General features: G+C 43.7%; 1 protein-coding gene and 1 long non-coding RNA gene across 4 annotated transcripts in view; one reads left to right on the top strand and one right to left on the bottom strand.

Moving 5' to 3' along the window:
• The window catches only part of TRIO (trio Rho guanine nucleotide exchange factor), a 269,555-nt gene extending 258,845 nt beyond the window's left edge, over positions 1-10,710 (bottom strand). For 2 of the 3 annotated variants that reach the window (XM_020781274.3, XM_020781278.3), the window contains exon 1: positions 10,472-10,710. In XM_020781274.3, the coding sequence (XP_020636933.3) occupies positions 10,472-10,577 (106 nt within the window). In that variant the 5' untranslated portion in view covers positions 10,578-10,710. Of the gene's footprint in view, positions 1-8,500; positions 8,865-10,471 lie in introns of those variants that run through there. The other variant, XM_072998502.2, reaches the window with a different exon arrangement.
• Positions 10,619-12,366, top strand: LOC140706825 (uncharacterized). The gene is made up of 2 exons (XR_012086702.2): positions 10,619-10,895; positions 11,819-12,366. It is a non-coding gene; the product is annotated as an uncharacterized LOC140706825 (long non-coding RNA).
• Positions 12,367-15,404: the final 3,038 nt, after the last annotated feature.

Raw genomic sequence — 15,404 nt, 5'->3', positions numbered from 1 at the left:
TTCTGCAGTTTCTCACCTCCAACTCACTCTTTTTCCCAGCAAAAGACTCAGGAGGCAGGTCAGACTTTAGAGCTGTTATTTCACATGAGCAGAGGAGAAGAATCCCACCACAGAACTGGATATGGGCAGGAGACTACAAAATGTCCAGTGCTCTTACATATTATATTCGGGGGGATTCTATTCAGAAATAAAGAACAATTGACACTGTAACAATCAACTACAGTGGACCCTCGACTTACAAACGGCTTGACTTACAGACTTTTCGAGTTACAGACTTCTCTGGCTGCAAAATTTAGGTTCGACTTGCAGCCGAAGAATCGACCTACAAAAAAAAAAAAAAACCAACCAAAATGGAACAAAAATGGAACAAAAACGGCAGCTTACGGGATTAATCGGCTTTCAATACATTGTAGGTCAATGGAGACTCGACCTACAGACTTTTCAACCTGCAGCCACCGTTCCAATACGGATTAATTCCGTAAATAGAGGGTCCACTCTACACAAGACTCTCAAATGAGAATGGAAGCTATTCCACAGAAAGCAAGGCTATACAGAACAACCCCCTCCCGTTATTTAAATAAGCACACAGATGCTTCCTTCTTTTACTTTAACCTCCACAACAGGTAAATACAGGAAGAACTGATTCCATGGGGGGGGGGGGGATACTCATAGTTCACTGAAGAATAAGCCCATTAAGGAACAAGGAGACTTCCTCTCCAAAACATGTATCAATGGCAATTGGGTAGTAAAGATTATATAACTGTACTGCAAAACTGCTGTTTGTAGATTATGACACTATAAAGCTCGTGCTTCATTTCAGCTCTTCCACAGCACTCCTGGTGTGCTATACAGGAATAGGATGGCCAGTGGGATTACGGTACAATAGTCATATGGGGTGGAACTTTAGGTATAAAAAGAATGCACTTTTATACCCACATTTTTGTGGGGAGAGGTAATCTGTTTGAACCACAGTTTAATGCTTTAAAATGAAGCCCCCCACTGCCTCCTGTTTCCAGAATGTCCTTGTTATTTGAAACTCAGGAATATACAGTGCTGGGGAAAGAAAGCTTGTCTTTACAAATTATGACCAGAATTCTGTCCATGATTTATGTGCATAATTTACACACTGTAGCTTGCCACAGGGCTGGTCGCATTATTAAGTATGTACCTGTTGCACAACTGGCTATGTGTCCTATAATGAAACTGGTGTGAATCATGTCAACCTGACACAATGATTTACACGATTTTACTTGTGCAAAATAAATCACCAACAGCATTCTGGCCAATGTAAGGCAAGAAATTACCTCAGAGGTCTCCCTAGAATTTATCACGTAAAGCTGCACTACATTGTTCCCGATTTCTAACAAAGGAAACATCCTCCCACACCAGAAGAAAATTTTAGCATAATCCAATCACTGATTTTTCTCGCACTTTATATGTAAGGAGAGTTTTCTAATATATTCACCAATAAGACTATTTTGCCAAACAAGAGGAGGGGAGGGCTTCCTGAGGTTTTTTTAACCACCTTTTAAATTACTAGGTCTGAAATTTACTATAAAGTGTAGTCAGTGGTTACCAAATCTTAAATTCACTGCTTACTTTTTATCAGATAAAATTTATGAGTCCCAGACACTGGCCCTCAAATGGCAAGGTAAGTGGTATCCAAAGGAACTGTGAACTATGCATTGAATTTCATTATGAGGAAATGTCTCTTTCATTACTCAAACAAAAAACAAAAACAAAAAATCAGTTGTATTTTAAATAAATATCAGGGAAAAATACATCAGGAGTTTGTAACACAAGTCACCCTTGGCTTCTGTAAAACCAGAATATGGTGCCAAAGAGAGTCAATGACAGCGATAGTGCCACAGCTGGCACGCAGATCCCTTTCTGCCGGCACGCGAGCCATAAGTCACCAGATCACTACTTCCCCACACACACACATGCAGCCAACCCTGAGAAGGCGGCTGCAGTCACGGTGCTGGCACTTTGACAGGTGGATCCAGAGCAGCTGGCGCTGGCAGCGGATCCAGAGGGGGGGCCTCGAGGCATCTTCGTGCCGGGATTTCCCCTTCCACAGCCACTTCCGGTTCCGCCACCACGGCATGCCGCCTGCTGATTTTTTTTTTCCAATTTGTGCACACAAGCCCAAAAAGGCTCACCACCACTGGCCTATGATATCCCGATGGCTTTAATTCCCAAGGATACATAAAGGTAAATATAAATGACATTTGAAATAAACTAGAAAAAAAATCATGTCTAGGTCTTCAAAGCAGGCTTTGATTTAAATCAAATTGGTTTAAATCATAATTTAAATTAAAAAAATCAGATTTTTTATTATTTAAATCAAAAATGTTTTTATATAAACTGTAATTAAAATCAATTATTTTTTTAAAAAAAAATCATTGGTTTTTATCCACCCTGCTTCTAAATGAAAATATGTTTAGAACTACCATTCCAGATACTGAGACAGGCAGAGAACAAAAGAGATGTTTGGAGCTTTTGCACCTCAAAAGAAACAGAATCAAATGAAATATCACTAGAACTAGAATGAGGAGCTCAACCAGGCAGCACTTCAAAGTGAGAACTGGACGTTTAAAATGCCTTTGTTAGAATTTTAATTTACAAAAGCCATGATGTAAACATATAAGCAAATAAACTATTAGATATAAATGGATGCCAGTGAACAGACTAACAGATTATACAATTGCCAACAGTGAGCCAAATAAAATCCACTTAGCCAAAAATTCTGGACAGGAGCTTAAACAGGAAAATGGAGCTCTAGAAGTATCACTAGCCAAGCTGAGCTGTTAGGAACAGCCTAAAAAAGATGGCTTCCAGCAACCAGGAAAATCAGACAAGTTCGAACAACAGAACTGATCTCACGGCAAAACAGGAAGGAAGACACCAAGACCAGAAGATATACCTCCTAAATGAGTCAAAAAATGTTTAGTTCTGCCTAGAGTCATAGTTTTCAAATTATGTTCCAGGGTACACCAAGGTGTCTCATAATGAGAAAATTAGTAAATGACCTACAAAATTCCCTCAAGGTAGCTCACTCTTCATAAACAATCTTCCACTCAGTTGCCAGCTTCAGGAGAACATTGTGTTTGTGGTGCAAGTCTTCAACATTCCTAAATCCACCTTTAATCTTAGTACGCACCATGGAACAAACTTCAAATCTCTGCCATATATGTACAATACTCTTGCCCCTCTTTTTCTCTCCAGTTTCCCCCCCCCTCCTCCTCCTAATCTGTTTTTCTGAGACTGGTTCAGAAAGGATATCAAGACTTTTTTAAAAAAAAATGCAGCACAAATAACAGGCTCTGGTTTAGGTATCTGGCTGAGAAGCCAGAGGTTGGGAGTTCGATTCCCCAGTGCCTCCTGGGAGAACAGCCAGCCTGTGTGGCCTTGGGCAAGCTGCACAGTCCCAGACTGCCCTCAGAAGAAGGGAATGGTAAACACATTTGAGTATTTTCTACCTGAAAAAAAACCCAGAAAGGGGCACCGTAAGTTGAAATCAACTTGACAGCATGCAATTATTATTATTAAAGTGATCTCCCCTAAGCTGTTCTGAAAATTATTTGGGGGATCTGACGCCCATCCTGGAGAACAAAGGTCCTATTGTGTATCCTCACAGAGAAGAGACACAGAAGTCCAATGAGGATAGATTCTATCTCAGATGCAATACCAAGCTGTAGCTTGGTACTGCCATTCAAAGGAACAGTAAAAAAGCTCTAGATCTGCACATTTAATCTTCCTTTAATGGCTTGAAGTGAATCAGAGCACACTACTTCATCCAACTCAATCAGCCATGATTTGAAAGGCAAACCATAGTTTGCTGATTTGGATAGTCTGCTTTACAAGTCATAGCAAATCACCATGTCAGAAGAAAAAAGCTTGTTTTCTTGACTGCCTGTTCACATGACCTCATAGTCTGATGCTGTGTCTGAACTGACTGCACAGGACCCATCACTTCCCCACCTATAGAACTGTGCAATTATGGGGAAAGTTCCTTTTTTGGGGGTCTACAACACACATAATGTTCTAGCCAGCATAGCCACTGGGAATTATAATCCCAAAATGTTATATTCTCATCTTCATAGACTTTCAGCCACACACCAGAGATTCTTTGACAGATGTTAATGTTATCTAAGGGTATGAAATACAAAGGTTAGTGGCTTAAGATTACAGAGAGGATATTCACATTCGTCTCTCAGGTGAAATTAATACGAATATTGCCACCACAGGTGGCCGAGCTCTTTGGATCATCCCCCCCAAAACCAGCCCGGTCCACTCACTGGGCTTTGCATGGCGCTCTCGTCCATTGTCAGGAACATCGCACCAATTGCAAAAGTATTCTGACTGGCACTTCCGCACCTCCCTGCAGTGCTGACCAGTCTGCAGCTGAGCAAGGAAACTTGACATTCCACCTGCTCACCAGAGTGGTCAGTGACACAGAGAGGCAGGAAAGCGTCAGCCAGACTACTTCCACAATTGGTGTGATGTTAGCAATGATGGCCACGTGTGCCACATGAAGCCCAGTGAGGGGGTTGGGCTGGTTCTGGCAGGGAGGGAATAGACCTCCGCATATTCATATCCCCACGGCTCCCAAGTTTATTTAAGATATGTGGGCTTTTATTACTGATTTTATCTGAAGAATGAAAAGAGAAAACAGACTACAAGGTCTCAAGTTCACCTCTTTGTGCTCTGTAAATACACACACACATGCATATACTAAAAATAATCTTATTCTAGAAAGTAGTCCAAATTACTCATCAAATTAGTAAAGAACTCAAACATGACACAACTTCAAAAAGTTACTTAATCTAGTTTGTTCAAAGTCACCCCTCTATTTATTTTTAGAAGGTATTTTTAAAATGTAGACCACAAAGTGCTATGCTACAGATCAAAGCTAGCAGGCCAAGTTATATAATTGCAGGGCACAAGCAAGAATGAGAGGAGATGATGATGGGAAGGACTCTCTTCCTCCGTCTTGCTTACAACTCAGCTGCATGAGATCTTACATCAACAAAGAATGCCTTCGCTTGGCCTTTTTAATATGGAGGCAGTGTTAACAATACTGATTTTTCCCAATAAAACTGAGGAAATGGAAAGTGGCAGGAATTCTGCATATACCAAAGTAGTAAGCCCACAACTCAGCAGCATCCTCCCAAATGGTGCATACTGAATTTGGCCACAAGTGTTACCGTGCATTATTTCAAGCAAAACATTTCCTCCCAAATGTTGGCATGCTTAGAAATGAGTCCACTCTCTCCAAGAAAACAGGAAAGAATCAATGCTTGCTATGCAAGTGCAAAACTAAGCTGAAACTGCATCTCAGCAATAACACAGAGCAGCTGCGAATGGCACCAAACTGCACCAAGGCTGGGGAGAGGAATGGAATCTTGTACTTTCCCACCCACACTCTTTTCCTGATTTTAAGTTACATCTTTGCCCTGTATGCTTTCCCTAAGTAATAAAAAGTGGATAAAAATATATTTGATCCACTTTTTTAAAAAGTAAATAAAATTTTATTTAAATCTGATTTTCAAAATGCTTATTTTAAAGTGCTTTTTGATTATATGAAGAACAATTTAATTTAAAATTTCTTATGACACAAATATCTCACCATCCCTCAATAAGAGGAGTATAAATATATTGCAAGACCATGTGCAATATAATATTTTTTAGAAGTTACAGTCCAACAGTTCTTGGCTCCTATACAGATTACTTCAGTTAATCTTTCTAACTTCTGTGGTACCTAGTGTAGCAGGTACTGTGAGAACTTATGGTTAGCAAACTGGGTTTATGGCTACCAAAATACATACCTATTAATTACGACATATAGAAATGAGAAATAAGAAAGCTATTCAGTCCCATTTTCCAGCTCTAACATTACTCTTAAGGCCCCCCTCCCCCAGCATGATATAACTTTGGAGTTTATTTCAAGCCCTATCAAAGTTTCCAGGATTGCTTTCAAAGGTTTCCTGAATGATGCTGCTTCCTTCAGAGCGGCAATCCTAGCTATCAACCCTCTGCCATTCTGTGTAGATAAATTCAGTCTCTTACTTCTCTCTCTGAAAGTGCCTGCACAATTTCAGATACTGCAAGTTTCTCACATTTCAATAAAAAGAGGATTACTGCAGTGGAGTCAAACTGGGTATGGAAAAATATATATTATGGTTATAGTAAGGACGAGCACACTGATCGAAGGGAAAATCAAACAAGTAGATTTTTTCCCCTGTAGTGATTTAAATCATGACAATTTGATTTAAATCACATAAACTCAAAAAATAACTGGGGATGGGCGTGGGGTTTAAAACAGGTTTAAATGGTCAAATTCTACTCCAGTGTAGTTTCCCCAATTCTACCAGAAGATCCTCTCAATTCCTTTTTTTTTAAGACAAGAAGATCCTAAACTCTGTAGCTTCAAGTTCTTATAAGGCAGTCCTCTGCTTTCCAGAGGATGCAGGCCAACAGTTTAAGAAACAAAGGAAGTGTTCTTACTACTTTCTCGGCGTTAACTAAAATCTTTGACTATTTCCTGTAGTCCTACTTTCAATTTATGTCAGGACTGTTTGATTACAAGAATGATTTCAGCTAGATTCCCAGTGGTTTTCTCCCCCAAGCAGGCTTCTTCAGAGTAGCATGTCACTAATTAGACTTAATTGCAAGCCATGTTCCTGTGAGAAGATAAAAGTACCTGGAAAAGATAATAACGATGGGATAGGTTAAAGGCAACAGAAAAAAAGGAAGACCAAACATGAGATGGATTAACTTATAAAACGAAGCCCTGGCTTTGAGTTTGCAAGATCCATTAATGACAGGGCTTTATAGTGGTCACCACTGTAAGGTTGCTGTAAGCTGAAGCGGACTGACAGCACACAGGAATAATGCTCCTTAACACATTCTGTAATAGGTATTTAACCTGCTCAATATTCACAGGCACTATTTCAATTTGCTAGTCCATTGAAAGCAACTAGCAGTCCACACTAAATACATTCCATGCCATAAAAAGTCCACCCTTCCCGGTGACTCATACACCCAATCCAACAGCTGCTGCGCCATTCTAAACTCAAAGCCCACTCCCTCCTTTGCAGTCCAGGAAGACCAGTCACTCTTTCAGCTCAACTTCACACTCCCACATGCTTGAAACACCATTCCGGTTCTTACTGCCTTAATCTCAACTCTGCCTCCTTCTGTATCTCCCCCCTTTTTGTCAGTTCCAGCATGTCTCATCCAACATAATCTCACCTGCCCGTACATTCCAAAATTCAGTACAGGTCTCTCCTAACCAAATACATATAATATTCAAATGCCCTAGCCAGTATAAAGCCAATGGCTGATGGACACAGCAAGCCTTCTCAATTATTTTGAAACCCATCCTAGAACCAGTTATTTCAGTGGAATTGAATCTATCATGTCCTTGTTGAGAAATAGGAATCATTTTCTGGCATGCCCAAGTCAATTTTTTTATATTTTTACGTTTTCTAATTTTTCCAAGATGTTCACTGATCCTTTTATTGCAACCATTCCCAAAGACTGTGGGTAGCAATAATACTGAGCCAGCAATCAAAACAAGAAGTGGAGCCACCAGAGTTTTAAACCAGACTTGCAAACAGTAACTGATCTTCAATTAAAAAAATTTAAATAAATTAACAGATCATTTCTAGGTGATCAGTGAGATAAGCTAGACAAACATTGGTTATTTTCAGGCGTGCAAAGACAAGCCTGCTAATAAAGTTTTTAATGGCTAGTAAGTTTTGGATACTTATCTGTGAAATTTTATGAATCAAAGCTAGCATACTGGTCTACCCTCAACACCCCATGCTGAAAGCAAGCACAAATGTGAAAATGTCATGTAATTTCTTCTCACAACTGGCACACCTCGAACACCTTCAGTATGCCAAATTGAGTAAATCAAGCCCTGCCAGACAGAATGCCACCAAATGTGGTCAGTGTTACTTACTCTTACTTCAGGTTTCGGTGGTACGAAAATGGAAATGTCCAAGAAAAGCAAAATGGAGTATGAGGATTGTGCTGTATGGCAGCTCTTTCTAAGGCCACACAGAATCACGTGCCCCCAAGCCTCAGCACATCAAACATCACCTGCCTGTGGCAGTGGATATTAAACACAAATATGAATTTCTGAGGAACATGATGCCGCTGTCTATCCTGGGGATCAGCTTCATAATGTGAAAACAAAGCCCGAAAGAGAGTCGGCCACCTGTCTACACAGCCACCACCATCCTGGATCAGATTAAGCTACTCTGTGCTCAGCTGCTTCCAACCACACAGTCTCTTCCTCCACTGCCAAGCGCACCACCACAACCTGCTCCTACCAGCACTCAGTCGCTGGCAGTTTTCAGCCTTTCCTTCTCAGCCCCCAATTCTTTGTCAAGGAGGAAACAAGCAACAACAAAAAATCCAAGGCAACTCAGTTTCATCCAGATCCCCCGACCCCAGCCCCATTACTACAGAAGAGCAACATACAGACCTAACTCGGACGCCCCTTCATTTTTCCAGCGATGAGTCTGCATTTCTACACACACACACCATCACCCTGTCTCTCACTTGGCTCGGTCCTTTTAAAGGCATTCAGATGAAGCAAGCTGTCAAACTCACTGGTCTCTCTCCCCCCCCCTTCCTTGAAAGTAGGCCGAGCAGCTTATTGGAGAAGGAGGAACCCAAAAATTCCCTTGAAGGAGGGTGGAAGGAGGGCACTTTCAGCTCCATCACTGGTGAAAGGAACTCAGGCAAGGGGGGGGGGAGACTTCCTCCCGGCCTTCTTCTACCTTTCCTGATAGCAGGCACAACAGGAAAGCGCCCGCTAGGACAGCCCCATCTCCCTTCTCTCCCCACTACACAACATATATTCCTTACTTCCTTAATCCAAAGCACCACACTCCCTGCTTCACAAGATTCGTCTCACGGCTGAACCGAAATGGCTCTCTTGCTCCAAACAATTACCTTCACCTAGATGCAGCAACCGGGTGGTTTTGAAATTACCATTTACATCCCAGCAAACGCTCCTCTCATTCTACAGGCCTCGCTTATGCTATAACGAGAATGAAAAGCAACCTCTTCTAGTTCCTGCCCCCCCCCCAGCTCATCTTGCCTTTAGGGCACTGCACTCAGGTATGCTCCTCTAGGGCACCAGCTACACATTCGCTGGTGCCATGGCAGTTTTAGACAGATACATGCACACACAAACACACACAGCAGTAGTCCAAGTTAGCTTCTTTTTTCTCCTTGTAGGTACATATAACACCCAAAGCTAACCAGATTGTTTTGCTACATGAGGTAGAAAAAATTCCACACATGCCGCCTTCTATCCCTGACAAAAAGAACATAGAAACAGCAAATAAAACGACGATCCGTTTGTGGTCCTTTCGGGTTCCCCCAAAATTGCAGCCACCTCACTCTTTCTAAGGGTAGAGCTGGCCTGGGTTTTGAAGGAATCTATTGCCTTCTTTTCATCCATTCTGCCTTCCATTTCCAGCCAACAAGCTTTTCCTTGGTGTTTTTTTTTTAAGTTTATCACCATTGTAACTGGATACACAGAGGTTACCACAACAGCTGGAGTGACCATGTAAGGAAGAGAAGGCTCCTAAGCATTTGCTGTGTGTCAAAGTATTTTTTTTTAAAAAAAACCAACTTAACTATGTAAGATTCATGTGTTCTTTTAGCAACAGGCCCCTTTCTTTATCTTGGGAGCATCAGCACACAAAGACTGTCAACGTCCGTTCACGATGCCCGATGCATCTATAGGTTACAATTGAAAAACCAGTCAGGTATGGCTGTGAGTTTTAAGAGAAGGAAAGCTTCTGGATTTGAACAGACTGGAACACAAATAAGTGGGGGGGGGAGAGGGGAGAGACACCCAAAGAAAAGGCTATAACACAGGATTATGCTGTTATTTTTATTTTGGAAGTGCTGTTTTTTTCCTAGAGAGAATGGAACAAGAGGAAATGGCTTTGTTGCCCCTTTTTTATGACTGAGGGGGACAGAAATTGTGACAAAGGCTGGACACGCCGCAGCCCTACAGTATGGCTAGCCTTGTACACTTACTTTCCTTTTACTCTGCCTGATTCTTCCATCAAGGGTGGTGTTTCAACAAGGTACCAGCACAGGTTATGGATGATTTCTTATTGGGGCGGAGGAGAGCTCTCTCTCCCTTTCCCTTCACCGGCTTCAGATATGAAGCATTAAGAGACACCTGACCGTTCAAAATTACAGGGAGCCGCTTCCTAAGACCGCGTTTTTCACCTCTCAGACACCGAAAAAACACTTACATGCAGAGCATCTGCAATTCAGATTGCACAAAAAATCATCAGCCCAACTGGGATGAATCTGGAGGTTTGTGCGTCTCCCCACCCCCACCCCACCCCTTCTCCCAGCCTCGCCTTGGATCTTCTTTTCCCTTGGTAATTGGGGGGGGGGGGGAGAGAGAGAGAGGTAAACTCACCGGACCGAAAGAAAGCCGCGATGTCTGCGGAATCCTTGGCGGTGTCCTCGGCCCCTTCCCCGGCCGCGTTGCCGCTGGTAGAGGAGGCGGTGGTGGAACCGCTCATGGCTGCTCGAGGCGGTCGGGGGCTCCTCCGGATCCGACCGCACGGTCACCCGCCACGCTGACCAGCCTCCGGATTCCTCTTTTGACTGGATCCTGACAGCAGCAGGAGCAGGAGCAGCAAGAGAAAAGGGGGGGGGCGACACGAACGAAGAAGGGAGATCTACCGGATCCCCCGCTTCACCTTCTAGCAAAACCCCAGGAAGAAATCCATCCCGAGACACGACGGTGAGGGGGATGATGATGATGATGATGCAAAGAGGGGAGAGAGAAAAGGGCGGCGGGCTGGATGACTCGCTCGCCTAGGGCAGCCGCGATGACGGTAAGAATAGATGGAGGCGGCGAGGGAAGGGGGTGCGCGCACGGCGATCACGGCGCCCAGAGAGCCCCCGGCAGCCCCTCCGGAGAGGCGGGGGGGGACCGCGGATACAGAAGCCGCGGATGCATGCAGGAGCATTAAAAAAAGAGAAGAGCAGAGACAATTGCAGGAGGGGGAAGGGAGGGCGCATGGATGGAGAGGGGAGGGGGGGCTGCAATCAGTGCGGTGGCGGCGGCGGCAGGAAGCCGGTGGGAGGAGAAAGGGAATGGCAGCGGGCGGGCGGGCGAGCCGGAGGAGGAGGAGGAGGAGGAGGAGGAGGAAGGGTGTTGCGGTCTTCGGGGGAGCCGCTGCATTAACAACAGTCCCCTGGCAGGGTGCAGAAGCCGCCCCGCGCCTCCATCTTGATTGCAATTGCAAAGGTGGGTGGGGACAGGCAGGGGAAGGAAGGAAGGAAGGAAGAGAGAGTCAGGTCCCCGCCCAGGGAAGCCGAGGGAAAAGAAAGAGCCGGGAAGGAAAAGCGCGCAGCATTGGAACGAGCGCGCGGGGGAGGGGGAGAGAAGGGAGAGCCTCTCGGGAAGTTCCGGACAGCTCCGTTGGCGCTCGTCAGGCTGCACAGGAAGAGCCCGTCGGCTTCGCTGATTGGAGCGCCGAGGAAGAGAAAAGACTGGCTTCCCATTGGCCGAGCCGCCAATGTAGCAGCCCCCCCCCCAGCCCGCTCAGGGAATCCCCTCGAAGGCCTCGGTGCTTGGAATGGGTGATTTCACGCGGAAGGGAGCTGAGCGCGCCCTCTTTCTGCGGGAGGACATGGCCGAGGTGAGATGATGGGGCATGGCAAAGCAGGTCGTGTCCGTCCTGCTCGCCCGCTCACCCACCCAGGCTTTCTGGAGAAATCAGGAAGCGAAAACCTTTTTTCCCTGTTTTTGCAGAAGAGGTAGCGTTTGCAACAAGAAGGTGAGGTGAACTACGGCCGACAGAACTTTTCCCTGAAACCGTGCATTGAATCTTGAAGGAACGGCAGAGCATGCCAGGACGATCACGTGGAAAGAAAGAAAGATTGCAACCTGGCTCTTAAAATGGATGGAACCCCAGGAAAGCGTAGCCGTCCATCACAGGGAGATCTGGTTTACTTGAGAATCACTGAAGCTCCAGACAAGAATTGGCAGAACCTAAGAAGATTCCTTGGAAAAGACCCTGATGTTGGGAAAATGTGAAGGCAAGAGGAGAAGGGGACGACAGATGACGAGATGGTTGGACAGTGTCAACGAAGCAACCAACATGAATTTGACCCAACTCCAGGAGACAGTGGAGGATAGGAGGGCCTGGCCTGTGCTGGTCTATGGGGGCACGAAGAGTCAGACACAACTAAACAAGATGGGAGTTTGTTTTTTGCACCAACACAGTCCTTTCTGAGTGCAGAGAAGAGCCAGCAACTTCACACTTATGCCCTGTCCTCTGTGCCCCCACCCCAAACATATACAGTACTTTGGAAAAGCTGATTCTACCAGCCCCAAATAGTCTTGATGTTGCCTGTTACTTGGTGACAGTTATCTGATACATTAATTAAGGCCACTGTGATGCACCTGTCAGGGAAAAAATACTGAATTTGTTGGCATGAAGCATGTTTCTATGGAGAAGGATTCACTAGTCAATATTTCCTAGAAATCTCTGGTTAAATAGATGAGGATAATATATGAGTAGATGTGAATGGGTGGTTGTGTTATTACAAATTTTTCTCCATCCCCGTCTCATTTGTGGCTCAATGAAAAGCTGGAATCAAGCAGTGTTCTTCACAAAAAAAATAAATACAACTTTTGACCTATCAGAAAAAGTCTACACAATCTTCTGGTACTCAGCTGTAGCAATTGCCGCCACTTTAACTGTGTTTGTTTCATCCTATCAAATCCTGGCATTTGTAGTTGGGTGAGGTACTTGGTATTTTCAGCTCAGTAGCCGTAGTGTAGTGGTTCTTGGCCAGTGGTACCTGTAACACTGGCGGATGTGGATTTAGTTTGTTTGGGACACAGGGTTTTCATAATAATGACTGAAAACTGCGCTTCATTTGCTATCTCCTACTGATCCAATCTGCCATGGATTAAGTATCTGTGAACTTTTCATGTGCTAGTAATAATTTTAGATGCTTAGAGTTCTCCTGATCTGTTCATCCTGTCCAACAGCAAGTGTTGTTAATGTGACACTTCTTGCTACCAATTGAATTGTTTTGTTTGTATCTACTCCTAACAGCACTATTGAGTTGTATTCTGCCCTTAAAATGTACCATAAATGAGGAATAGTGGTCTACACTCTGTGTTCTGTGCCACTTTGTAGGAGACAATACTAAGTACCTCTCCAAACTTAATTGCTAGTCTCCACAAGATGGGGCGGGGGCAGTTCATGTGGTGTCAAACTGATAAAATTTTGTAGTGTATATACCATTTCCCCCTCTATTCCTTTTTGCAGTACCAGCTCACTTTTAGAAGGGGTTTGCTTTTGGCATTTGCTTTAGTGTTCCAACAGCCATTGTGGTGTGAGCTGTCAGAGGAAACTCTGGGGGAAGTGAGCCAGGAAAACTGCTACCTATTGACTGATTGGCAAAGAATGCAGCAGTAATCAGCTGTACTGGGGAAAGAAGACCAGAAAGCAAAGAACGATGTGCTTTGTTAGCTGCAGTGATGTGCTGGCACAGGAGGTGGAAGCAAAATTGAATGAGAACAACATTCAACATGTGCCTGCACAGGGATATTTAGGAGCATGAAGACATGCTCTTTTAATGACAAACAATCCATACTTGTCCAGAATCAAGTACTGTAAGCCTGTTGGACTGACTGGTGAGGAATTGCTTGGACAAACTGGAATGGAATGGGTAGAAGAGGCTCAGAGATCATCCAGTTAAGTCCTGCACAACATCATTACTTAGTACAGCAGACCCTACAGCCCAGCAAAAAAAACTCCAAGTTGCCCTGTCAATAGAATGCAGAGCCAAATTTGTACCTCATTGAAAAATAGTCTAAGTAATTCTCATTAGCATTCCACTCTGCCATTTGAAGATGCAGTTCTACAGTGGACATGTCAGACATAAGCCCCGTTAAGTTCAAGGGCACTTGGTCCCATGGAAGTGTAAGTGTGATTTTCAGTTCCTACTACTGAAGCATTTACTGACTCTTTCATTGGATCATTTTTTCCACAGTTCAAATTGAACTTTCTGAAGCAGAGCATTTGTTAATCCCCCTTCATTTTTCAAGCTCCAAAATGTGCAGTTTTATTGGGTTTTCTTTTCAAAAACTTAATTCATTCTGTTGGATGTGGTGAGCCAGAGCATATGGTAGGGTGTCTACATTTTTATTTGTAGATGACCTCATGCAACTTTTAAGAAGTAATTTAGGTGTGGCTGTGGTGGGGGAGAGATATAATAGACTTCCAGTGGCTTCTTAATACACGATCTTAACCGGCAACTTTTGTTCCAACTTTTGCTCTAATTCTAAAACTTTGAAAATGGACTGATGGAACAAATTGATATACGAGACATAATTGTGTAGTTTTAGAGCTGTGCTGCAATTTCTAAGCCACATGCTAATTTATACAAAACTGGTTATGGTGTTGTACTTTTAATATTTAACTAATACATTGTATCTATGTTTTATTGCTTATTTTTATTTTATGTTACCTCCAATATCTTCGCCAGTATATTAAATTCATTTAAATGGCATGCTTCCCCATCCCATAAAGATTGGCTGGAAAAATAAGAGACCTACTGGAATTCATGAAATGCTGCAAGTCGCTCTGTGGCGTACAAACAGATTTGCACCCTGGCTTCGCTGTTCTGGACTTACATCTGCTCCATGCTTCTAGAAATCTGCAGAAGGAAATAAAATGTGGTAAATGGCAAGTCTTTGGAACTTTTTAAAAACAGGCAGCATCTCCTGAAGATATGAAGAGTCGTTCTATAGAGACATGCCATTTGGCGGAGAAGGAAAAAGAACTGTACCAACCTGGGTCTGTCCATCAGCCTCTGGCATCTTTGGACAACTGGGGAAGCTGGTCCCTTAGAGCAGTCATCCCCAACCTTAGATAACCCAGGTGTTTTGGACTACAATTCCCAGAAGCCTTCACCAGGTGTGCTGGCTGGGGTTTCTGGGAGCTGCAGTCCAAGAATACCTGGGTTACCCAAGGTATAGAACCACTACCTTAGAGGACTATTGTCAATGTCTGCCCTCCCCGTCCCCTTATATTTTCCCCATTTTCTAGCACTTGGAGTAGTGCCAGGCAAGTGGACATAGCTATCTTAAGTTCCCACAGGACTCCTGATGTAACATTTCTCCTGAGTCGTATATGAAATTAAAAGTGTGATTAATCCCAACAGGCCCCTGCTGCTTGGAACATTGCCACTCTGACCTGGTCTGCTATAGAGGAGGGGGCCTGACTGAAGACATTTTCACTGGAGCAGCCTCGAACCCAAACCCAGCCCTGATACTCACTTTTGGTTTTTATTAAAATAAAATTCTTCCAAGTATGAAA

Source organism: Pogona vitticeps, chromosome 4 (genome assembly GCF_051106095.1).
Source record: "Pogona vitticeps strain Pit_001003342236 chromosome 4, PviZW2.1, whole genome shotgun sequence".
Taxonomy (NCBI): Eukaryota; Metazoa; Chordata; class Lepidosauria; order Squamata; family Agamidae; genus Pogona; species Pogona vitticeps.
Note: the sequence above shows the minus strand (reverse complement) of the source record. Positions and strands in the feature narration are given on the sequence as shown.